At 43.8% G+C, this 26,989-nt stretch overlaps 1 protein-coding gene across 2 annotated transcripts in view; it reads left to right on the top strand.

Moving 5' to 3' along the window:
* cdh7a (cadherin 7a) overlaps window positions 1-26,989 on the top strand; it is a 177,094-nt gene that overhangs the window by 124,694 nt on the left and 25,411 nt on the right. For both annotated transcript variants that reach the window (XM_052022765.1, XM_052022763.1), the window contains exons 8-10: window positions 2,769-2,905; window positions 14,283-14,404; window positions 22,888-23,005. In XM_052022765.1, the coding sequence (XP_051878725.1) occupies window positions 2,769-2,905; window positions 14,283-14,404; window positions 22,888-23,005 (377 nt within the window). The remainder of the gene's footprint in view (window positions 1-2,768; window positions 2,906-14,282; window positions 14,405-22,887; window positions 23,006-26,989) is intronic.

The following is a 26,989-nucleotide window of genomic DNA, read 5'->3' as shown; positions in this document are numbered from 1 at the left end:
TACTTGTCCAGATACTTCTTCACTGCTGTGAGAGTATCTGCCTCTGCCTCCTCTTCAGACAACGCATTCCAGATTGTAACTACTGTTGGTCTGAAAATAACCTATGTGGGAGGGAAGGGTTACATAGATCTTACAGCAGGATAAAATGTCGGTAAAACATTGTGGGCCGAAGGGCCTGTACTGTGCTGTAGTGTTATATGTTCTATGTTATAAACCTACAACTTCTCACCTTATACCAATGCCCTCTTGTTTCAGACACTTCCACCAAGAGTCATAGAGTCATACAGCACAGAGACAGGCCCTTCGGCCCATCTTGTCCATGCCGACCAACATGCCCATCTCAGCTAGTCCCATTTGCCTGCCTTGGCCCATATCCCTCTGAACCTTTCCTATCCATGTACCTGTCTGACTGTATTTTAAATGTTGTTATTGTACCTGCCTTAACCACTTCCTCTGGCAGCTCGTTCCACATACTGACCACCCTCCAAGGGAAAAAGATTCTTGCGATCTACTTTATCTATTCCCCTCATAATTTTGTACACCTCTATCAGGTCTCCACCCCCCTCAGCCTCCTCCGCTCCAAGGACAACAAACCCAGCCCATCCCACTTCAGATATGCTCCAATCCAGGCAACATTCTGGTGAACCTCCTCTGCACCCTCTCCAGCCCAACCATGCCCTTCCCAGAGTGTGGTGCCCAGAACTGCCCACGGTCCTCCAGGTGTGGCCTCACCAATGTGTCCCCTCCGTGATGATGCGGGTTTCTTCCGGGTGCTCCAGCTTCCTCCCACGTCCCAAAGACGTGCGCGTTGGGGAGCTTAATCGACCATTGTAAATTACCCTTCTTGTAGTTGAGCGGTAGAATCTGTGGGGGGGAGTTGATGAGAACGAGGAGAGAGAAAGTGGGATTAGTGTGAGAGGATGGTTAAAGGTTAGCATGGACTTGGTGGGCTGTTTCAATGCTATATGATTCAATAGTTCTACTTCCAGTGTACTACTCCAAGAGAAAAATCAATGGGGAAACATAAAAAAAATTAACAACTATACCCATAAGTTATAAAACTGATGGGGCAGAGGAAGAAGGAGAGATTGAGCTGCGGCCAATACTAATCTAATTTTGTAACTGAGGGTTTTATTTTTATTAGATTTGGACATCATTGTCTGGGTGGAAATTTACTGCCCTTTCCTAATCAGGCCCTTGAACTGGATGGCTTACTGGGCCATTTCAGAGTGAAGCTAACTGCAAACCACACTGCAGGAAGCAATAGGAAAAAATCATTTTACGTTGGCAGGCACTGAAGCAAAATGTTCATAATAACAGCAACTGCACTCCCTGTTTGTGTGTGATGGTATGATTAATTGCACAGAATCATGGCTGCACCATGTTGAACAAATAGCTGCTTTTCTTACTTCCATGGTCAAAAGAACAGTGTGCTTGGGACTAAAGAGGAAAATACATACAATGATCTTAAAAAGGAAAGGATCTAATAACATTATTATTTCTCTGAAGGATGTTTGCAAATGAAAGAAGTTTATAAAATTATGAGAGGCTTTGGAAAGGGTACAGACATACAGAAAAGGTTTACCAGGATGCTGCCTGGATTAGAGGGTTGGACAGACTTGGATTGCTTTCTCTTGGAGAGGTGTGAGGGGAGAACTGATAGAAATTTATAAAATTAGGAGAGGCATGGATAGGGTAGACGGCCAGAATTATTTTTCCTAAGGTAGGAATGTCAAAAGCTCGAGGGCATAGCCTTAAGGTGAGAGGGTGAATGTTTAAAGTGGATGTGTGGGGCAAGTTTTTTTACACAGAGAGTGGTGGGTGCCTGGAATGTGCTGCCGGGGGTGGTGATGGATGTAGATATAATAGTGGTGTTCAAGAGGCTTTTAAATAGGTGCATGAATATGCAGGGATTGGAGGGATCATGTGCAGGCAGAAGGGATTAGTTTAATTTGGTTTGGCACAGACATCGTGGGCCGAAGGACCTATTACTGTGCTGTACTGTTCTATGTTCTCTGCGTTAAATTAATGCAACAATCAGTAGTTTCAAGGCCATGATTAACTGAATTAACATTTTTAGATAAGATAAGATAAATAAGATCTTTATTAGTGACATGTACATCGAAACACACAGTGAAATGCATCTTTTTGCGTAGAGTGTTCTGGGGGCAGCCCGCAAGTGTCGCCACGCTTCTGGCGCCAACATAGCATGCCCACAACTTCCTAACCCGTACGTCTTTGGAATGTGGGAGGAAACCGGAGCACCCGGAGGAAACCCACGCAGTCATGGGGAGAACGTACAAACTCCTTACAGACAGCGGCGGGAATAGAACCCAGGTCGCTGGCGCTGTAATAATAGCGTTACACCACTAATGTGCAAATTTATTTAAATAGTTACTCTTTCTCCCTCTACTCCAGAAGTGACTTTAGTGGGATTTTATAACATCACCTTCAGATTCAAATCCAGCACATTCCCCTCTACAGAACTGATCCCTTTCATCAAGGTTCATTGCTTGGGCTATGGACCCATGGGGTAACTGTACGTGGCTGGGTTACTCTGATGTAAAGATCATGTGATGGCACACCCAACCAGAGTTGGCAACCCAGTCTACACGCAAAACCCAATCTTGGACACCTCTCTCTAGATATGGATGGAAGATCAGCGTGCTGTTTACGTAGACAACAAAGGAAGCCAAAGGACTTTGAATATAATGAAACATGTATATCATCCAAAACTAACAGTCCTTTCTCTAAATTTTTTCATCCAGGTATTCCATAGATCGCAACACGGACTTGGAACGATATTTTAACATCGATGCTAACACAGGAGTCATTACAATTGCTAAATCACTGGACAGAGAGACCAATGAGGAACACAACATTACAGTGTTGGCAATGGAGAGTCGTAAGTGATTTTATGAAATTCCTTAAGGAGAGACGGCCTTGTCATTGTACAGAAGCTTTAATAATCGCAGGATGTCTCAAAGAGCTTTGCAGCCAATTAAATAGATTTTAAGGGGGATCTTAAAAACATAGATGAAGTGTGTAAGAGAAAAAGTAAGACAGGGGGATTTAGGATTGAGGGATTAATTATATCAGGGGAATTCCATACTGATTTTTGGGATGGCAGGTTTGTCATATAGCAGAGATTAAGTTGACGAGGCTTTTACGCTCCTGAGTTTAGAAGAATAAGAGGTGATCTCATTGAAACATGTAAACTCCATCCAGGGCCTGACAGGATAAGTGCAAAGTTGATGTTTCTTTTGGCTAGAGTATCCAGACTAGGGGTCACACTCTCAAAATAAGGGGTTGGACATTTAGGACAAGAGATGAGCAGATTTTGTTTTCACCCAGGGGATGGTTAATCTTTGGAATTCTTCACCTAAAAGGGAGGCTCGGTTCCTGTGCATGTTCAAGACAGAGTTTGAAAGCAGTTTAGATATTAAATGAATCAAGAGGTGAGATGTAAGTGCAGGAATGTGGAGCTGAGGTAGAAGCTCAACTATAATCTTGTTGAAATGTGGGGCAAGTATGAAGGGCAGAATGGCATCCTGCTTCATGTTCTTAGGGAGAGAATGGCTGCTTATCCATGGGATCTTTCTGGTCTCCCCGAGAAGGGAGAAATGGGGCTTTGATTTACTGCTTCATGCAAGTCCCTCAACAAACCTGTGCTCAAATCCTCGGAGACTGAGTCATTCAGGGAGTCATAGAGTCAGAGTCACACAGTGCAGAAACAGGATCGTCAGCCCATCTCACCCATGCCGACCGAGATGTCTACCTGGGCTAGTCCCACTTGTCCGCATTTGGCCCATATCCCTCTAAACCTTGTGAATGTTATGCATCTGATGCTATGTACCTGTGATGCTGCTCCAAGTAAGTTTTTCATTGCATCTGTGCACACATGTACTTAAGATAAGATAAGATCTTTATTAGTCACATGTACCTCGAAACACACAGTGAAATACACCTTTTGCTTAGTGATTTTGGGGGGCAGCCCACAAGTGTCACCACGCTTCCGGTGCCAACATAGCATGCCCACAACTTCCTAACCTGTACGTCCTAACTTCCTAACCTAACTTCCTAACCAACAGAGCATAACTTCCTAACCTGTATGTCCTAACTTCCTAACCAACATAGCATAACTTCCTAACCATAGTGCCCATAACTTCCTAACCTCTACGTCTTTGGAATGTGGGAGGAAACCGGAGCACCCGGAGGAAACCCACGCAGACACGGGGAGAACGTACAAACTCCTTACACACAGTGGCCGGATTTGAACCTGGGTCGCTGGCACTGTAAAACATTATGCTAACCACTATGCTACCGTGACTGCCCTATGTGCATATGACAATAAACTTGACTTTGACTTTGAACCTTTTCTCTCCGTCCATAAGTCGTTGAATCGTACAGAAAGAAGACAGTTCCTTTGGCCCACTGAGTCAGTCCCGTCATCAACCACTCAGTTACACTAATCCCACACTATTCCTATTTTTTTCTCCCCACATTCCCATTAACTCCCCCCCCCCCCACATCCCCCCCACTCTGATTCTATCACTCACCTACACATAAGGTGCAACTGATAGTAGTTGACCTGCATGTCTCTGGGATGTGGGAGAGAACTGGAGTACCCGGGGGAAACCCACGCGGTCATAGGGAGAACTTGCAAACTCCACACAGACAGCACCGGATGTCGGGATCGAACCTGGGTTGCTGGATGCAGGAGGCAGCAGCTTTGCTGGCTGGGTCAGTGCGCCACCCTACAGCCCGGAGCCTCCGACAGTTTGATGGTCTATGAATGGAAAGGGCTTTCTGTAACGAATAATGAAGACAAACTTAAGTCCTGATGTAGGGTTTCAATCTGAAACGTCGACAATTCCTTTCCCCCCACAGATGCTGCTCGAGCCTCTGAGCCCCTCCAGCAGATTGTTTGTTGCTCCAGGTTCCAGCATCTGCAGTCTCTTGTGTCTCCAAGACAAACCTAAGGCTTGACGCAATGGCTCACCCTCTTTTTCCCAGGGTAGGGGCTGGACAATCTGAGGGCTGCTTGTGTGAACACAACCTTCTGCTGTCATTGTGACTGGATTCCCACTTTGCACTCCAAATGAAGACCAGCATCGATGTCCCAACTTCCTGCAGTTTTCCAACAGTCAGACTGGGGAATATTCTGGAGATACAAGAGACTGGAGATGCTGGAATCTGGAGCAACAAATAAGATACCTGATGAACATGAGGGGCATAGATAGGGTGAATGCACACAGTCTTTTTCCCAGGGTTGGGGAATCAAGAACTAGAGGGCACAGGTTTAAGGTGAGAGGGGAAGAATTAATAGGAACTTGAGGGGCAACTTTTTTTTACACAAGGGTGATATCTATGTGGAATGAGCTGCCAGAGGAAGTGGTTGAGGCAGCTACAATAACAACTTCTAAAAGACAGTTGGACAGGTACGTGGATTGGAAAGGTTTAGAAGGTTATGGTCCAAACGCTGGCAAATGGGACTAGCTTGGATGAGGCATCATGGTCGGCATGGTCCAGTTGGGCTGAAGGGCCTGTTTCCGTGCTGTATAACTCTATGACTTCATAACTCAGGGGTTCGAGCAGCATTTGTGGAGGGAAATGGACAGTCGATGTTTCAGGTTGATGACACCCTTTAAGATATCTTTATTAGTCACATGTACATCGAAACACACAGTGAAATGCATCTTTTGCGTAGAGTTTTCTGGGGGAAGCCCGCAAGTGTTGCCACGCTTCTGGCGCCAACATAGCATGCCCACAACTTCCTAACCCGTACGTCTTTGGAATGTGGGAGGAAACCGGAGCACCCGGAGGAAACCCACGCAAACATGGGGAGAACGTACAAACCCCTTACAGACAGCTGCCAGAATTGAACCCGGGTTGTTGGCGTTGTAATAGCGTTACGCTAACCGCTGCACTACCATGCCTGCCCTTCATCTGGACTGAGAGATAAAGCGGAGATAGCCACTATAAAAAGCTGAGGGGATGGAGCAAGAGCTGGCAGGCGATGGGTGGATCCGGGTGAGGAGGGGGGATGGAAGACAGGAGAGTGGAAATTGCGACAGAGGCTGGGAGGTGACAGGTGGAGGCGACAAAGGGTTGCAGATGATGGAGTCTGATAGGAGAGGAAGGTGGAGCCTGGAACCAAATAAAGGAGGTGGGGAGGGCAGATGGGACCCAGTGGTGGAGTCGAACTAGTGGAAGGAGTGTGTGGGTGATGTGGGAAATGTTCTCACTGAACCCATGGCATCTGGACCAGTTACAGATTCAGTAACTATTCAGTTCAATTACGAGGAATGGCTCTAAGGGAATATGCAAATTTCAGCTAACTGACATCTTTTTAAATTAATTGATATGAATTAAATTGTTAACTTAAAAGTACTTAAATATAGTTAATTGTTTTTAAATGTTTTGAAGCGTTTTAATTATTTTTAAATATTTATTTTTTTAAATTTTAATCACGTTTAAATTTTTAATAGTGTGATTAATTTTTAATAGCTTTATATTATTTTTGAATATTTGTGAATGTCAAGGGCTTTCGCTGATTATTTTGACTGGTTTGTCAGTCAGTGTCCCCGGGGTTGGGGCTTAACCGGCTGTCAAAGGAACTCTGGGGCTGGGACTTGCTGTTTATAGGGGGAAGACCATCAGTCAGGAGGTGGGGACAAGTGGGGGAGCCGAGAACAAGCCGGGCAGAGGCAGCCTGTGTTTGAGTGTTCCTCAACCTGGCGATGATGCAACTTGAAATATCAGTAATATGTTGTAAGCAAATCAGTAAAGAAAATAATCTGATGATGCAATCTGCCACGGCTTCTGAGCCAAGATTTAATGGAAGTTCATATCTGATTACAATTTGTTGAAACAGATTATCTCCATTTGATGTAATGTGAAGCCCTTAAACTAAGGATTTGCAGAGCAACAGGAGTGAGATATGCACAGTGGTACATCATGCACAGGAATATCTGGATGAAAAAGTTTGAAGAAGGACTGTTAGTTTCAGATCATATATGTGTTTCAGTTTATTCAAACCCCAATGAGCCACCTTATTGCTGCTTATCTGATGCTCTGTGCCTGTGATGCTGCTGCAAGTAAGTTTTTCATTGCACCTGTGCACACATGTACTTGTGCACATGACAATAAACTTGACAATGAATTGCTGCAGTCCTTCTGGTGAAGGTGCTCCCACAGTACTGTTGAGTAGGGAGTTCCAGGAGCTAGACTCAGTGATGGTGGAGGAATGACCAAGTCAGGATGGTGTGCATCTTGGAGATGTGGTGGTGTTCCCATGTGCCTGCTGCTCTTTCCCTTCCTGGTGGGTCTGGGAGTGGGTTTGGGAGGTGCCGGGTGAGTAACTGCAGTACATTTTGCCGATGGTTCACACTGCAGCCATTGTGTGGAGGGAATGAATGTTTAGGTTGTGTATGAGGTGCCAATTCAGTGGGTTGCTTTGGCCTGGATGGCACTGAGTTTCTTGAGAGTTGGAGCTGTACTCATCTGGGCTGATGGAGAGTGTTCCATCACACTCCTGACTTTTGCATTACAGACTGTGGAAAGTCAGGTGGCAGGAGGTGAGTTACTTGCTGCAGGACACCCTGCCTCACAACTGTTCTTTTACCTGTTATCTATGGGACTGACTTAGTTGAGTTTCTGGTCAATGGTGACCCCCCAGGATGTTGACCATGGGGGATTCAGCAGTGGTAGTGCCATTGAGTGACAAGGATTGGTGCTTGGTCTCTCTCTTAATGGAGATGGTCAGTGCTTGGCACTTTTCTGGTGTGAATGTCATTTGCCACTTATCAGTCCATGTCTGAATGCCACCTGTGTCTTGCTGCATGAAGACACCCACTACTTTATTTGCTGAAAATTTCATTGCATCAGCACATGCCCTTGCAAGTAAGAAGCTGTTTCTGGTCCTTCATACACAATGCTGAACAATTTTGAAACATCGTATACCCCACTGGTGGTGATAAATATACACAGCAATTTCAGAATTAAAGATTAATAATCCCCAAGACATCACTATGAACATTGACACAGCCAGGCACTGTTTCATCATGGGAAGGGTAGGTGCCATTAACAAGAAGCACATTAAAATTGAGAATGTACCGCGGTGAGGCTTGAGAACATTCGGATAAATTCAGTGCTGCTTTCTCTATAATGGGCAAAAACACCACTGCCGATTACAGTGGATGAATGTGTGAATAGATCAGCTCTTCTGGGAAGAGACTACTTAAAAGAGTTGAGAACGGATTGGAAAAATATATTCAGTGAGAATACTTCATGACTGCTTCAGCTAGCTTTTGAAACAATATGAAGAGATGTTTCAGGATTCTTACAAGGGCATCAAGGGCCTTAAGCTTACAAACATATAAGCCAACCTACTATAAACCCGAGGCATACCCTCTGCATTGAAACTCAGGTAGAAGAGCTAATCATGGCATAGTGTATTGGTGAAAGTGGTACAGAGTGATCAGGTAATACATGTAGTAGTGGTATCTAAGTCAATAAGATTGCTTGGTTATGCAGATAGAGTCATAGAGTCATACAGCACGGAAATAGGCCCTTTGGCCCAACTGGTCCATGCTGTCCAAAATTCACATCTAAGCTAGTCCCACTTGCTGCATTTAACCCATTTCCCTTTCAACCTTTCCTATCCATGTACCTGTCCAAGTGAGTTTGAATATTGTTAATGTACCTGCCTCAACCACTTTTCCTCTGGCAGCTCGTTCCATATATGGACCACCCTCTGGGTGAAAAAATTGTCCCTTAGGTTTCTATTAAATGACTTCCCTCTCACCTTAAACCTATGTCCTCTAGTTCTTGATTCCCCAACCCTGGGAAAAATACTGTGTACCTATGCCCTTCATGATTTTATACACCTCTACAAGATCAGCCCTCAGTCTCCAACATTCCAACGAATAAAGTCCCAACCTGCTCAACGTCTCTCCATAACTTGGTCCCCCAAGTCCCGGCAACATCCTCGTAAATCTCCTCTGCACTCTTTCTAGTTTAATGGCATTTTTTCTATGGCAGGGTGACCAAAACTGAACACAATATTCCAAATGCAGCCTCACCAACATCTTCTAAACTGCAACATATCATCCCAACTTCGATACTCAGTGCCCTGACTGATGAAGGCTAGTGTGCCAAATGCTTTCTTCACCACCCTATCTACCTGTGGCACCAACTTCAGGAAACCATATGCTTGTACTCATCGGTCAATCTGTTCTATAATCTTATAAAGTTCTCCTTAATAGAGCAGTAGATGATGAACAATATACCCTGCTCTCATCTCAAGATTTACTGTATGTCCCAAGTTGGCTGCAGCAATAACCTTCACTAAATTGAATCTGTCCCTCACTTGAACTCAGAACAATGTTAATTAACAGTCAACACTACTTGGCAATTAACACCTGCAGGAGGTCGTACTTGTATAGAAAGTAACCATCACATAAATTATTCCAATCAGCAATGGTTAAAGTTTGGCAAGGGATCTAGCAATGTGTGTGCAGGGTGGATGACTATGTACGCTGACCATGAAGGAAGAAGATACGTATTATATGTATAGGCTGTAAACCTTCACTTGGTCCCCACTGAGGAAGTATTTTGAAGAGGTCATAAACATAATGTGAAGCAAAGTGAATGCACTTTGTGTGGAAAAAGTTTAAGGGTGATATGTGGGGCAATTTTGGAGAGTGGTAAGTGCCTGGACTGGGCTGTAGTAGTGGAAGCGGATGCGATAGTGGCATCCGAGAGGCTTTTAGATCAGCACATGGACTTGCAGGGAATGGAGGGATATGAATCATGTACAGACAGTAGGGATTAGTTTAATTTAAGATTTCTTTATTAGTCACGTGTACATCAAAACACACAGTGAAATCCACCTTTGCGTAGAGTGTTCTGGGGGCAGCCTGCAAGTGTCGCCACGCTTCCGGCACCAATGTAGCATGCCCACAACTTCCTAACCTGTACATCTTTGGAATGTGGGAGGAAACTGGAGCACCTGGAGGAAACCCTCACAGACATGGGGAGAATGTACAAACTCCTTGCAGATAGCGGCTGGACTTGAACCCGGGTCACTGGCGCTGTATTGGTGTTATGCTAACTGCTACACTACCGTGCCTGTCCTTTGGCATTGTGTTCGGCACAGACATTGTGGGCTGAAAGGGCCTGTTCCTGTGCTGTACTGTCCTATGTTCGATGTTCTTATGGAGGTCAAAATTGATTGGTAAAGTGGGCCAAAGTAAGGTTGGATTACCATCTGTAGTAAAGCAGAGGGAAGCTACAAGGTGATAGGAAAATGATGGGTATTAGGAGTAGGCCATTCAGCCCCTCATGCCTGCTTTGCTATTCAGTAAGATCATGGCTAACCTTTGACCTCAGCACCATGAACCCCATAACACTCGAGTGCCTGATGCAGAAAGAGGAACAAAGATCTGGCACATCCGATGTGGGAGGATTCACAACGGGGGTACACCAAATGCATTGGAAATGGGGGAAGACACAAAGATGTTGCACCCAAACTCCTTTCTGTACCCCTGGGTGTAAAACATCCCCTGAACCTGCAAAATAGAAGGGATCACTGATCATAATCAATTATTGACAGAAACACTGTGATGGGTCCCTGGAATAACTGAGTTAAACCAACTTTGAACTAAAAATATGTTCAAGTAATTGCTCCTGCTGGAAGAATTGGCTGGCCTGCAATTTCATTTGAGTGTGGCCCCAGGGTGTATCTACCAAGGGTAGCACAACGGACTGAATTTGAAGTCACTTAACTGGAATTTAAAGTAACTTCAACTAATTGTAGCCATGTTAAAGGAATGACACTTGAATAAGGCTTCAGCTGGCAGTGGGTGATGTAGCTGCAGACATTGAAAGTGGGTTAATGTGCCCTTGGGTGCCTATATACCTATCGTTCTGGGTGCATACCATGGCAGGAGAATTGAAGGAACTTTACCATGCTAAACTGGATGAGTGCTCTGGCTTGTGAGCAGGGTTTGCTTTGAGAAGATTGACATTAATGTATTGGTATTGGTTTATTATTGTCACTTGTACCAAGGTGCAGCGAAAATCTTGTCTTGCATAGCGATCGTACAGATCAATTCATTATACAGTGCATTGAGGTAGTACAGGGTAAACACAATAACAGAATACAGAGTAAAGTATCACAGCCACAGAGGAAGTGCAGTGCAGGTGCAAGGTCATAACAAGGTAGATTGTGAGGTCAAGTGTCCATCTCATCATATAAGAGAACCGTTCTTATCGCAGTGGGATAGTAGCTGCCCTTGAGCCTGGTTGTACATGCCCTCAGGCTCCTGTATCTTCTGCCTGATGGGAGAGGAGAGAAGAGAGAATGACCCGGGTGTAAATCCATTGCAGTTACTGGCCTAGCCTACTTTGAGAACTTACCTATGACCTCTCCCACTGAAATGGATAGGGCAGAGGTGCATGGGAACACCACTGCATGTGGATTCCCCTCCAGGTCATGCACCACCCTGACTTGGAAAGATATTACCGGTCCTTCATTGAGGCTGGGTCTAAATTCTGGAACTCTCTCCTCAACATGACCTTTATATCTTCATCAGAAGGACTGAAGCAGTTCATAAAACCAGCTCCCCACCCTCTCAAGGGCAATTAGGAACAGGCAATAAATGCTGTCCTTGCCAGTGATGTCCAGATGCTTAAATGCCCAATAAATAAATAATGATTTCAGGAACCCCTGTTTAAAAGGGTTACAGTCTAGACTTTCACTTTTAGTGCTGCCAAATACGGTGATTGGCTTATTATTGTCACATGTACCAAGACAGTGAAAAACTTTGTTTTGCATGCCACCCATACAGATTATTTCACAACATAAGTACATCGAGGTAGTACAAGGGAAAAGGAATAACTGAATGCAGGATATAGTGTTACATTTACAGTTACAGAGAAAGTGCCGTGCAGGTAGACAATAAGGTGCAAGGGCCATGACCAGGTAAAACAAGGTGTCACAGTGCGACCCAGACAACCTATTTACACTAATCCCCTTTATTATTCTCCCCACATTCCCCTAGATTCTAGCACTCACTCAACTACACATAAGGGGCAATGTACAATGGCCAATTAATCTACCGACCTCCATGTCCTTGGGATGTGGGAAGGAGAAAATACACATGGTCACAGGGAGAAGGTACAAACTCCACATTGGGAGCACCAGAGGTTGGGATTGAACCGGGGTTGCTGGGTTTATGAGGCAGTGGCTCTACTAGCGGCAATGCTGAATAAAGTTTTGTAAATTCTGTTCAGATTGCACAATCTGGGTGCGAAGGATCTCTGTAAACTCCTTGTCATTGCACAAACTTGAGGAACAAACTTGAATCAGTTCAAAGGACAACACAGAACGTGTGATATCATAAGTTGTGTTTGATTATTCTCACGCTGAAGTTCTTTGAAGTCAGTGTTGTCCATAACTCTGTGCTTGTGTTCTCACTTTTTGAAAGATTCTCTCTAATTTATTGTATTATTTTAGACTTCTCTGTTTCTTTTTGAACACATATAATAAGCTTTGGTGTTTACAGTTGTAAGAGGTTAAGAATCAGAATCAGAGTCAGGTTTCTTATCACTGACAAGTGTTGTGAAATTTGTATTCTTGTGGCAGCAGCACAGTGCAAGGCATAAAATTATTATAAATTACAAAATGAATAAATAGTGCAACAAAAAATGAATAACGAGGTAGTGTCCATGGGTTCATGGACTGTTCAGAAATCTGATGGCGGAGGGGAAGAAGCTGTTCCTGAATCGCTGAGTGTGGGTCTTCAGGCTCCTGTACCTCCTCCCCGATGGTAGTAATGAGAAGAGGGCAGGTCCCGAGTGGTGAGGGTCCTTAATGATGGATACTGTTTTCTTGAGGTACCGCCTCTTGAAGATGTCCTCGATGGTGGGGAGGGTTCCTGTGATGGAGCTGGTTGAGTCTCCAACCCTCTGCAGCCTCTTTCGATCCTGCACATTGGAGCCTCCATACCAAGCGGTGATGCAACCAGTCAGAATGCTCTCCACCGTACATCTATAAAAATTTGCAAGAGTCTTTGGTGACATACCAAATCTCTTCAAACTCCTAATGAAGTAGAGCCGCTGGCATGCCTTCTTCATGATTGCATCAATGCGTTGGACCCAGGATAGATCCTCTGAGATGTTTACGCCCAGGAACTTGAAGCTGCTCACCTCTTCCACTGCTGACCCCAACATTCCCCTTCCTGAATTCCACAATCAATTCCTTGGTCTTGGCCTTTCATCTCTGAGTCAGATAGTCCTGAGTTCGATTCCCACTCCAGATACTTGATCACAATAGATTCAGGATAACACTACTCATGCAGTACTGAGGGAGCTAAGCACTGTCAGAGGTCTTTTGGATGAGATGTTAAGCCATCACCCCTTTTGATCTCTCAGCTGGATGCAAGCGGTCCCACAGCATTACTTTGAGGAAGTTCTCCTCGATATCCCTGCCAAATCTGTCCCTCAGTTAAGAACATATAAACAAATTATCCTGGTGTTATCAAATCGCACGTTGTGGGAGGTCGCTGTATGTAAATTGCCTGGAGTATTTCCAGCAACACAACAGTGACTGGATTTCAGTAGCTGGCCCGTGTATGAAGACATCCTGCAAGTGGCTATAAAAATGCAACTCTTTCCTTTTGACGAAAAAAATGTAATGTAGTTGGTAATTGGTTTACTATTGTCACATGTATTGAGATACGGTGAAAGACTTTGTTTTGCTTGCCATCCATACAGATCATTTCAAAACATAAGTACATTGAGGTAGTACAAGGGAAACACACTAACAGAATTCAGAATGTAGTGTTACAGTTACAGAGAATGTGCAGTGCTAGTAGACAATAAGGTGCAAGGGCCACATCGAGGTAGATTGTAAGATCCAGAATTCATCTTCATCGTACAAGAGGTCCATTCAAAACTCTTAAAACAGTGGCATAGAAGCTGTCCTTGAGCCTGGTGGTACGAGTTTTCAAACTTTTGTGTCTTCTGCCTGGTGGGAGGGGGGAAAAGAGAGAGTGGCTGGCGTGGGAGGGGTCCCTGATTATGTTGGCTGCTCTCCCAAGGCAGCGGGAAGTGTAGACAGAATCAATGGAGGGAAGACTTGATTTCATAATGGACTGGGCTGTGTCCACAACCCTCTGCAATTTCTTGCAGTTTTGGGCAGAGTAGTTACCATGCCGAGCTGTGATGCATCTGGATATTAATCTTTCCTTGGTTGTGTTTTGTCCTTTGTACAGAGAATCCTGCACACGTTGGAAGGGGATCTGTTCTCATTAGCTTGGTGGATGTCAATGACAACGTCCCTGAATTTCCAATGGAATACGAAACATTTGTTTGTGAAAATACCAACCATGGCAAGGTAAGGAAATCCCCCCAACCACATAATATTCTTTGGCAGAAGAAGCTGGTCTGGTTTCCCCATCTCTGGTCTCTCCTCCTCATACTCCCCGGTCCAGATGTGGACCAACCTCATTGGCGCTCACCACTCGAGACCCCAGCAGCATGGCTTGAGTGACAGCTGGAAGCCCCACCCACAAACACCTCAGAGATCTTTGTAAGCTGACTAAGCCCCGCCCCCAATATTAATTCATAAAAGCTGTGAGGGTTTTCTCGTATAATAGTTCTATAAGAACATTTAGAAACATTTAAAAACTATTAACATAGAAGTAATTTTTAATTACTTTTTAATTTTTAATTTTTAATTTTTAAAAATTAATGAAACTCTAAAACAATAACAAAAGCACAAATAATTAGATACAATAAATAAGTCATTGTAATTAATAATGAAGTACCTTTTGTTTCTCTTTCCCTCCTCATCCAATGCTCTACAATCCTCATTGAATATTTGGAATATTGTGTTCAGTTTTGGTCACTCTGCTGTAGGAAGGATGCCATTAAGCTGGAAAGAGTGCAGAGGAGATTTACAAGGATGTTGCTGGGACTCGAATGACTGAGTTATGGAGAGAGGTTGAGCAGGTTGGGACTTCATTCATTGGAACGTAGGAGAATGAGGGGTGATCTTAGAGAGGTGTATAAAATCATAAGGTATATAGATAGGGTGAATGCACATAGTCTTTTCCCCGGGGTTGGGGAATCAAGAACCAGAGGGCATAGGTTTATGTTGAGAGGGGGGAGATTTAATAGGAATCTGAGGGGCAACATTTTCACACAGAAGGTAGTCCATATATGGAACGAGCTGCCAGAGGAAGTGGTTGAGGCAGGTACATTAACAACATTTAAAAGGTGCTTGGACAGGTATATGGATAGGAAAGGTTTAGAGGGATATGGGCCAAATGCTTTGATGGGAATCTTGGTCGGCCTGGACCAGTTGGGCTGAAGGGCCTGCTTCTGTGCTTTATGACTCTAAGACTCTATGAACATAGTGGGATCTTGGATCCTGTGCAACATGTACAGCTACATGCAGGATCTGAGAGGTGATAACCCCTGAGCAGTGCTGAGGAACCACAACAAGACTGGGCATCGTAGCTCATGGGACTGATTCAACATCACCTGCCTGATCCAATTCACTCATTTTATGTAATGTGTTTACAGTTTTCACAGGCTGTGGTTCGATACATTGAAACTGGTGTCATCTTGTCCTTTATTGCTGAACTTTCATTTCTGAAACAGTCCGTTGTTGGTTTACGTCCTCTGCTGCCACCTGAGCACAAACCTTTCTGGGGAGATGGTTCTAGATTCCCACTCCCCTGCCTCCTGCCATCACCCTTAATCAGCCTGCCTCTAATTTTAGATTCTATCCCCTTGTTTCAATCCCCTCCCACCAGAAGAAATAATTTAAGATAAGAGATATCTTTATTAGTCACATGCACATCGAAACACACAGTGAAATGCATCTTTTTCTTGTGTAGAGTGTTCTGGGGGCAGCCGCAAGTGTCGCCACGCTTCTGGCGCCAACATAGCATGCCCACAACTTCCTAACCCGTACGTCTTTGGAATGTAGGAGGAAACCAGAGCACCCAGAGGAAACCCACGCAGACATGAGGGGAACATGCAAATTACAGACAGTGGCCGGAATTGAACCCGGGTCACTGGCGCTGTAATAGTGTCACGTTAACCACTACACTACCGTGCCTGCTGTAGGGCTCTGGATCTACCCGACAATAATGTTAAAAACAAGGGGCAAGAGTAGGCCATTCGGCCCTTTATGCTTCCATTTCTGTCAGAGACCAAAAATCTATTGAGCGTCACTGCCCTCTGACCCCTTCTATTCATTTTGCAGGTTGGGGGCATTGTTGACAAGGCTACCAACCAATCATCTTACATATCTCCACTATATCACCTTTTAATGTTCTGTCTTCTCAGAAACAAACTCTCCTCACAATTCTACCCTTTAATATTTTCCGACATCGCCAGTCAGTCTACAGCCCAAATCAGCCTCCTTCCTAATCAGTTTCATAATTAATTACTTTGCAATTGTGACAAATCTTTTCAATATATTTCATGATAAATAGAGTCAGAAGGCTATACAGCACGGAAACAGACCCTTCGGCCCAACTGATCTATGCCAAACAAGTTGCCTACCTGAGCCGGTCCCATTTGCCTGCATTTGGCCCATATCCCTCAAAACCTTTCCTATCCATGTACCTGTCCAAATACCTTTTAAATGTTATAATTGTACCCGCCTCTGCTACTTCCTCTGGCAGCTCGTTCCATATACCCACCACCTTCTGTGTGAGAAACTTGCCCCTCAGGTCCCCTTTAAATCTTTCCCCTCTCGCCTAAAACATATGCCCTCTAGTTTTAGACTCCCTTACCCTGAGAAAAAAACACTGTGACAATCTATTTTATCTATGCCTCTCATGATTTTATTAACATCTATAAGGTCACCCCTCAGCCTCCTTCCCTCCAGGGAAAACAGTCCCAGCCCGTCCAGTCTCTCCTTATAATTCAAGCCCTCCAGTCCCGGCAACATCCTTGTGAATCTTTTCTTCACTAATCCAAATCAATGGCCCTTTCTCAACAAGAGCATCTCAGTGGTGGGATTAGCAGAAGCTGAATTAGAAATGCGTGCACCGAACTCATGAAATCCTCCAAAAATTAGGCACAAAGGTTCTTATAACTTGCACGTGTGCCTGCAGATGACATGCAGAGTGTTGGGAAAACACTCTGCAGCTTTCAATCCTTTTCACTGAATGACTGCCGGATCCTTTACGGCTTCACAAGATCACAAAGAGGTATAATTAGATTAAATCACAGGGCTCTGTGGATACAATGATAGCAATTTAAATTAAGAAATATTGGTTAGCAGCAAATTAAAAATTAACTTGCCAAGTGAAAGATGGACTTGCAGTTTAAAAAAGAAAACAGGGAGCATTTATTTGCCGTGATTTGCAATTAGAATAAAAGGGATCTAGAATATAGACCATGAAAGACCATTCAAAATTAGTTATCGTAACAGTTCCATTATACACCCAGCAAATCCATTATACAGCAATTCTCCACACGTCGGAATGAAGATAAATATTATAAGCTTAATTTAATATTCCCTATGCTATGAAAGTAGGACTTGCATTAATATCAGGCCTTTTGTGACCTCTAGACCTTCCAAGGCATTTCACAGTCAAATTAAGTATGTTGGACGTGTAGACATTGTTATAATGTAGGAAACATGGAAGTTCTTTCAGTTAAATCTGTGTCCTCTGGTTATTGACCCTCCCACCACAGGGAACGGTTTCTTTTTATTTATTCTACCAAAATTCTTCATGGTTCCTTCATGGCTTTAAGTTCCTCTGCTTTAAGCAGAGGCTCAGCTTTCCCCCGTATTTCCAACAATTCAAATCTCCTCATCCCTGCATTTGCTCGTGTACATCTCTTCTGACTGTTCTCTGAGGCCTCGACAGGCCTCCTGAAGAGCAGTGAGCACAATTTCCAAATGGTCCTGAACTGGGATTTTATGAAGTGTTAGCACAGCCGCCCTAAAATGAAAGAATTTCTGAAAGTTCCAATGCAAATCATATGAACTATGAAAAATAGATCAAAAACATGCTTACCACAACCCATAGAAGGATAGGAACAGAGACAGACTACCTAACCCACCAAGCCTGTTCCACCATTCTATGGCTGATCTGTGACCGAACTCCTTCAAGTAACCTTTTCCCCATTTCCTTGAAAGCTTTGATTATTCATATCTTTGAATCTCAAGGTTACTACCCTTCTCGCTGCCTCGGTAAGGCAGTCAACATAATCAAAGATTCCACCCACCCGGGATATTCTCTCTGCTCCCCCCCTCCTGTCAGGCAGAAGATACAAAAGCCTGAAAGCACGTACCACCAGGGTCAAGGATGACTTCTATCCCACTGTTATAAGAGTATTGAACAGTCCCCAAGTATGATAAGATGGACTCTTGACCTCACAATCTACCTCATTTTGACCTTGCACCTTATTGTCTGCCTGCACTGCACTTTCTCTGTAGCTGTAACACTTTATTCTGCATTCTGTTATTGTTTTCCTTGCACTACCTCAATGTACTGAATTAATCTGTATGGATGGCATGCAAAACAAAGCTTTTCACTGTACACGTGACAATAATAAACCAATTTACCAATTTACAAATTTAAAATTAACAACTCGAAAAGAACTAATGGGTGCTTGGAGAAGAGAATTTCATTTTTTACCACCCTCTGACTCCCTGAGCAGCTTGGCTCTATTTTTGAAACCAGCCGGCAAAAATAGTTCCCTCCATCTGCCCCACTGATCTATGTGAATGGAATCTCCCTTTCACCTTCCAAATTCCAAGGATTTCAACCCCAGTTCCTGTACATAACCTGCTCCTCAAAATCCAGGTACTCTCCACATGGTTAACGAATCCTAATCATGGGTTTGGTGGGATGCTGGTTGGAACAAAGACTTTTGCAATTGCAGAGTTCATACTAATAAGTTTTCCAAGTGGTTTAGTTTTTTTTTCAAGAATTACTCACTTTAATTGATGGGCCCATGGAGGCCAATGTGACTTCTGCATATAAAACACTGCGCTAAAAGTGCAATGTGTCATCTGCAGAATGGTGGAAATCTAATTGATGTCGGCAGGAAGACTAAGATTTTCAGCTTAAACCAAATAATAATTTTGGCTAACAAATGTAGAGCTGTGAAAGTTTCTGGATAAATAAATTAGCTCATGCACGGTGCTCTCACATCAGTCAATATGGTTGTCCGTAGGAACAGTTCATTCGGCCAAGCAGTAACATTTCATAAAATCACTCAGCTATGGGTCACTCTTACCCACTTCCATCTCTGTGAATAAATTTTAATTAGTTCCAAACCACTTCCAACTAATCTAAATGAGAGGAACGTCAGATTTATAAACTCGCTGGAGTTGAACTGGCACTGGAACGCAAACATTTCGACGTCAACCCATGTGCTTTCCTGCGGGAGTTCATAAAATCTTCTGACTACGACACAGGATAGGAATGTGACCGGAGATAGTAGTCAGCCTACTGTGAGGTGACGTTTAAAGGTGAGAGGGGAGAGATTTAATAGGAACCTGAGGAGCAACTTTTTCACCCAGAGGGTGGTCAGTATATGGAATGAGCTGCCAGAGGAAGTGGTTGAGGCAGGTACAATAACAACATTTAAAAGGAACTTGGACAGTTACATGGATAAGAAAGGGTTTAGAAGGACCAAAAAGCAAGAAAGTAAGACTAACTCGTGTAGATATCCTGGTTGGCATGGACGAGTTGGGCTGAAGGACTTGCTTTCAAGCTGTATAACTCTATGACTCTATGTTAACCATTAAACTACATAGAACATAGAACACTACAGCACAGTACAGGCCCTTCAGCCCACAATGTTGTGCCGACATTTTATCCTGCTCTAAGATCTACCTAACCCTTCCCTCCCACATACCTCCCCATTTCTCTATTTAAAGACACTTAAGACATTTAAGACACAGTTAAATGGAGTTTTGCATCATAGGAGAATTAAGGGTTCTGGGGAAAAGGCAGATAGGTGGATCTGAGTCCACGGCCAGATCAGCCATGATCTTATTGAATGGCGGAGCAGGCTCGACGGGCCAGATGGCCGACTCCTGCTCCTATTTCTTATGTTCTTACATCTGTGCCGAACATGATGTCGAATTAAACTAAATCCCTTCTGCCTGCACATGATCCATATCCCTCCATTTCCTGCATATTCATGTGTCTATGCAACAGCCTCTTAAACATCACTATCGTATCTGCTTTCACCACCACCCCTGGCAGTGCCTTTAAAGAAATAAAACAAAACTGACTCACTAAAGCCCTTAGAGTGTTAGGATCATACAGCACAGAAACAGGCCCTTCAGCCCACCATGTCTATGCTGACCATCAAGTGCCTATCTCTATTAATCACACTTTGTCTGTTGTCTTCTTTGTGTTGGTGACTTACGTGCTTTTCCAGATACTTCTTAAGTGCTGTGTGAGTACCTGCCTCCACCACTCAATGCGTTCCAGATTCCTACCACCCTCTGGGTGAAAAGGTTCTTTGGGGAATAAAATCTGTCACCTTAGCCTGGTCTGGCCAGTGTTCGACTCCAGACCTACCACTGTGGCTTACTCTTCAATGCCTTCTGAAATGCCAAGTAAGCCACCCAGTTCAGGGGTCCATGAAGGACAGGCAATAAGTGCTGGTGATGTGAACAAATAGAAAGAAGCTATGTCAAAGATTCCCTGAAAGTGGAGTCACAGGGAAACAGGGTAGTAAAGAAGATGCTTGGCACGTTGGCCTTCATCAGTCAGTGCATTGAGTATAGGAGTTATGACATTATGTTGCAGTTGTACAAAACATTGGTGAGGCCGCACCTGGAGTATTGTGTACAGTTTTGGTTGCCCTGCTCTAGAAAAGATGCCGTTAAGTCGGAAAGAATGCAAAGAAGATTTACAAGAACGCTGCCAGGACTTGAGGGCCTGAGTTATAGGGAGAGGTTGGGCAGACAAGGACTGAGGGGTGACCTTATAGAGGTGTACGAAACATGAGGGGCAAAGATAGGGTGAATGCACACAGTCTTTTCCCCAGGGAAAGGGAATCAAAAACTAGAGTGAGGGGGGAAAATTAGGTCGGACTCTTGAGAGGCAACTTCTTCACACAGAGGCTGGTGGGTATATGGAATGAGCTGCCAGAGGAAGTGGTGGGGGCAGGAACATTAACAACATTTAAAAGACATTTGGATACATGGATAGGAAAGGTTTAGAGGGATATGAACTGAACACAGGCAAGTGAGGCTAACTTAGATGGCCATTTGGTCAGTATGGATGAGTTGGGCTGAAGGGCCTGTTTCCATGCTGTATGACTCTATGACTTTGGCAAGGAAGTTGAAAAGGATTGGGAAGGATAGTGCAGAACAGAGTGAATGCATTGGTGATTTTTATTAGGTATTTATATTTATCTTCAGCTGTGCATATTCCATAAATACAAGCTCTTCCTTAACTCTGACCATTTCTTCACTCACACTTATTTCTATTCCCACTGTGATCCCAACAACCATGCAGTTTTACCAGCTCTGCCACAGTGACACAGCTGCTAGAGATGCTCCCTCACAGCTTCAGCGACCCACCTTCCATCCCAGCCTCTGTTGCTGCCTGTGTGGAGTCTGCACGTTCTCTCTGTGACCACGTGGGTTTTCTCAGCATGCCCTCGTTCCCTCCCACATCCTAAAAACATGTCGGTGGTAGATTAATTAGCAACTGTAAATTGCCCCTACTGTGTAAGTGAGGGGTAGAGTCTTGGGGGGGGGGACTTGATGGGAGTTTGGAGAGAATTAATTTGGTTAGAGTAGGAAAAGGGTGCTTGATGGTCAGTGTAGCCTCAGTGGGGCCAAGGGACTGGTTCCGTGCTGTGACTCTCTGAGTCTATCACTTAATCCCGTCTCTGTGAGTCGATAGTCCTTCAAGGTCCTGGGAATACCTCCCATAAACTACAACTGTCTTCTACCTTTGTTCAAGCTTTTACTTGGCCAACTCCTTTTGTGACTTGATCTCACTTCTGTCCCTGTGTAACCCCTTTGGCCATTTCACTAGATTAGAGGTGCTATGTAAATGTAACCTGCAGTTGTTGGCAAAGAATCTGAAACTGCAAAACTGTAAGAAGCTTGTAAGGATTGACAATATGTTGGTTCATGGTAAGTTGGTTTATTATTGTCACATGTACCGAGGTACAGTGAAAAACTTTGTTTTGCATGCCATCTATACAGATCATTTCATTACAACAGTGCATTGAGGTAGTACAAGGGAAAACAATAACAGAATGCAGAATAAAGTGTTACAGTTACAGAGAAAGTGCAGTGCAGGCAGACAATAAGATGCAAGGCATAACGAGGTAGATTGTGAGGTCAAAGAGGCCATCTTATCATACAAGAGGACGATTCAATGGCCTTATAACAGTGGGATGGAAGCTGTCCTTGAGTTTTCCATGAATGGACACCACGCCATCAATTCCATACTCTTTATCAGATGAAAGTAACGTATTGTCAATAATGAGCCCACTGTATGATTATAATTTATATCACTGTGACAAGGAAAGCAGTGACTAGCACCGGGACCCTTTGACAGAGTGAAGATTGGACGGGAGATGGTCAGAAACGTCCCAAAAATATTTCTCAGTCATTGAAATGCATTGAATAAATTGCAAGACTCAGCAGGTACTGTGGAAGGAAAAGTTGAATGACTGTTTCCTCATTCTAAGCTTGCCAGCGCCTTTATCTTATGTTATTCATGGCTCTTCACAAGTTTTTGGAAGTGTACATTTGTCTAACGAGGATATCTTGACCTTTTGAATTTGACCTGGAATGTCGAGCAACTGCAGCCAGGCTTCAAGCCCAAAATCAATTCCGATCTTTTGCTGCAATTACAGATAATACAGAAGATCAGTGCTGTGGACAGGGATAAACCACCCAGTGGACACCACTTTTACTTCTCCCTTGCTCCTGGGGCTGGTAATAACCTTAACTTCACGGTGCAAGATAACAGAGGTATTTATTTATATACTGCTGGATTAATGCCTGTGTATTTCATGGTTTATGACCTTCCTCTAACATGCTTACCAGTGATTCCTGGTTAAAAACCACCCTGTCTGCTGGATATTAATGACAGAGTAATTGGTCTCCATCGTAATTTATGTATGGATTAGCTGTCGGGCCAGAAATGTTGCTGTCTAAATTATTGCAAACACCGAGAAAACAAAAGTGGTCTCTTTCCACAGTTCCTGCTTCAGCAAGTTTAGTAGGTAGTACTCCTGCCTCTGAGTCAGAAGCCCGGGACCTGAGCAGAAATGATCAGGGTGAGCACTGAGGGAGTGCTGCACTATCAGAGGTGCTGACTTTTGTTCCAGTAATCTTGCTGGGTGATTGACAAAGATCCTATGGCTCTATTTCTCAGAGCAAGGAACCACCACTTATTTATTGCTCAATCATAACCAGAATGGTTACAGCACAGAAGGAAGCCATTCGGCCCATTTTGTCCGTGATGGTTCTTTAGCAGAACGAATCGCTCGTTGCACCCACCCCCAAGCCCTTTTTTCTCTCCTCAGGAGATATTAGGGCAGTTGGCCGAAAGCTGGGCAAAAGAGGTAGGCTTTAAGGTGCATCTTAATGAGAAATGGAGGAGAGGTTGCGAAAGGAATTCCAGAGCTTGAGGCCCAGGCAGCAATTATAACAGTGGAGTGATTATGTTCAGGTGTCAGGTCGAGTCAAGTCAAATCGAGTTTATTGTCATGTCCACACATTTGGTGAGGTACAGGTACAATAAAAAAAACTTGCTTGCAGCAGCACCACAGGCACATTGACTCAGACAACACGGAACACAAATTACACCAGACAGTGAAAAAAAAACTGTGCAAATCAAGCCATCAGTGCAAAAAAGATACAATCAGAGACAAGTTCAGGGTAGTTCAAGATGTGGTCCGTAGCTAAGGTAGGATTGAGCACCATATATTTATCAATTTCCTCTCGAAGGCCACAGTGGAACCTGCTTCCAGCACAGCTGCAGGTAGTGCATTCCAGATTCCAACCACACACTGCATAAAAAAAGCTTTTCCTTGTGTCACTCTTAAGGCTCTCCGCCTCTATTTTCTATCTATGGCCTCTATTCCTCGACCCCTCCACCAAAGGGAATAACCTCCCACTATCCACTGTGTTCAGCCCTCTTTGTATATAATTCTGTTAGATCTCCTTTCAGCATTCTCTTCAAAGAAAATAGGCCCAGCCAATCAATGTCAACTTGGACAGGTACATGGATAAGAAAAGTTTAGAGGGATATGGGCCAAACATGGACAAATGGAACTAGCTTAGATGGGCATCTTGGTTGGCGTGGATGAGTTGGGCCAAAGGGCCTGTTTCCATGCTGTATATCTGTATGACTCTAAAGATATCTATGATATCAGGCTTTAGATATCTATATGATATCTAAAGACCGATATTCTTATTGCATTGCAGTCTCCGGGACCTTGTTGTGAACAAATTGGTAGACTCATTTCCCCTTTCACTGCAAGGAACTCACTTCAAAAACACTTCGCTCTCTGGAATGACCACAAAGGGAAGCGTGAGGTGCCATAGAAATGCAAGTCTTCCTTTATCTCTCATAGTCTGGGGAAGATGCAATGCCATAGACACAATTCTTTTTTGCAATTCCTGTGGTCTTCAGCAACATGGTTGCAAAGTTATGGTGTGATAATAAATTGACTGAAGGTGACCCTTCTGAACTAAAGCAAAAAATTAGACCGAGTGGGAGAATGGAAAGATATTTTATTTCTTGGCTACTTTGCAAACGATTCTCTAAATCAGGTTGAATAGACTCGGAAAAGAGAGTGACCTCTTTTTAATGTCATGCATTTTACATTGTGATATGACAGCAGGACAAAAATGTTTTTTTGCTTTGTTAATGGCTTTTCAGTGCAAACATGTTGTTCACTGTGGAGCTGATCAATCAAAGAGTGAAGACGCTGGAGACCTGTGTCACTGAACAACACGTCCTTGTGTCACTGAATGATGGATGGTGACGGGTGCTCCTCATAATTAAGCAGTGATGCACTCAAGGGCGCGCTGAGCTACTGAAGAAGGCAGGATTGAGAACAGGAGAGCAAAGACGAATTTTATGGTGCCAATTTAAAATCAACCGAATTGAAAAAAGAAGTACTTAATGGATGCTGACTTTCATTTGAATATGTCACATATAGCAGCTCATTGTATTGTGACACTGAGATACGAGTTAGAGTATGAAGCAAAGTGTCACCTTACTGACAGACACTGACATATAATAGGTATCCATTAGAAAGCAAGAAAGACTTGCACTTATGTAGCACTTTTCACATCCCTTCTTTTGTATACATTGCGTGTTAAAGCCAGGTGTTGAGGTTCTTTGGGCAGTTGGTGACATCCAGGCCGGTTAAATGGATTGTTTCAATCCCACCTTGATATATATGTTCAGGGCTGGAGTTCACAGTGTGTTTCTTTAACCACTCTGACTTGTATCAGTGATTTAGAAGATAAGATCTCTTTATTAGTCACATGTACATCGAAACACACTGTGAAATGCATCTTTGTGTAGAATGTTCTGGGGGCAGCCCGCAAGTGTCGCCACGCTTCCGGCACCAACATAGCATGCCCACAACTTCCTAACCTGCAGGTCTTTGGAATGTGGGAGGAAACTGGAGCACCCGGAGGAAACCCATGCAGTCACAGGGAGAACGTACAAACTCCTTACAGATAGTGGCTGGAATTGAACCCGGGTCGCTGGCGCTGGGATACCTTTACACTAACCGCTACACTAGTGTGATGCACACATCACTCCACCAATTGGAGCCTACCGTGCTGCCTCTTCACTGATTTGCAGTCTTCTGCTGCATACTCACCTTCATGCTGTGTTCTTAAAAGAGAAATACTCAGTGATTTTAAAGTGGATATAGAGTCAGTGACTTCACAAGATTAGGCACACTTCTCTCTTCAGGCCGTTTGGTGAATCCGTGATGGCCTATTTGTTCCATGTCGCCAACCCAATCCAACAAGGTCCAATATCTATGTACTAGCACCCAAAGACCCAACAGGGCAAGGGGTGGATCTTCAGCCAAATATTTGTTTCCTGCCTAAGATAAAAGATACTGCAGATGCTTGAATCTGGACAAAAAATGGAACACTAAGCTCTTCTTGGGTGGTTAACGACAGATAAGCCACCTTAAGACCCTTATAGACATTAAAGTGGTTTTGAAGTGCAGAACAAAAGAAACCTCAGGTATTTCTTATTGACTAAAACTCCATCAGGACATACACTGAAAAATCCAACAGAGAAATCAGCCACAACTTCCTTCCCCAGAGTCTGGTGGGAAGGCGGAGCTTGCTGCCACAGGTAGAGGTTGAGGTGATGGCCTGAGATACGTTTAGGAAGCTGGCTTCATGAGAAAGCTGATAGGGTGAGGCTGAATGGGCTGAATGGCCTCTTTCCGTGCTGTAAAGTTGAGTGGGAGGAAATTCATGTGGAGCATAAATGCAATGTCAATAAGATGACCCCTCATTCTTCCAAATGAAGAATATAGATCCAACAGATCAAGAGAGCCTAAACAGGTTGAGTCTTCATTCTTTGGAGTTTAGAAGAACAAGCAGTGATCTTATTGAACAGACAAAATCCAAAGGGGCATGACAGGGTTGATATCGAGATGCTTTCACTAGTTGGACAGTCTTAAACGAGGGGTCATAGATTCAAGGTAAGTGGCCGGTCATTTAAAACCAAGGTATGTCAAGATTTATTCTTGCAGAGAGTGGTGAACCCCTGGAATTCTCCACCTGAGAGAGTTGTGGAGGCTAGCTCATTAGGTTCATTTAAAGAGAAAGTAGATACATTGTTTGAAAGATCGGGGGTTGAGAGCTTTAGGGAACTGACTTAGAAGTGGAGGTGAGGCCTGGGGTAGATTAACCATGATCGTATTGAATGATAAGGTAGGCTTGAGGGGCCGAGTGGCCTACTCC

This window comes from Pristis pectinata, chromosome 9, assembly GCF_009764475.1.
Source record: "Pristis pectinata isolate sPriPec2 chromosome 9, sPriPec2.1.pri, whole genome shotgun sequence".
NCBI lineage: Eukaryota > Metazoa > Chordata > Chondrichthyes > Rhinopristiformes > Pristidae > Pristis > Pristis pectinata.
Note: the sequence above shows the minus strand (reverse complement) of the source record. Positions and strands in the feature narration are given on the sequence as shown.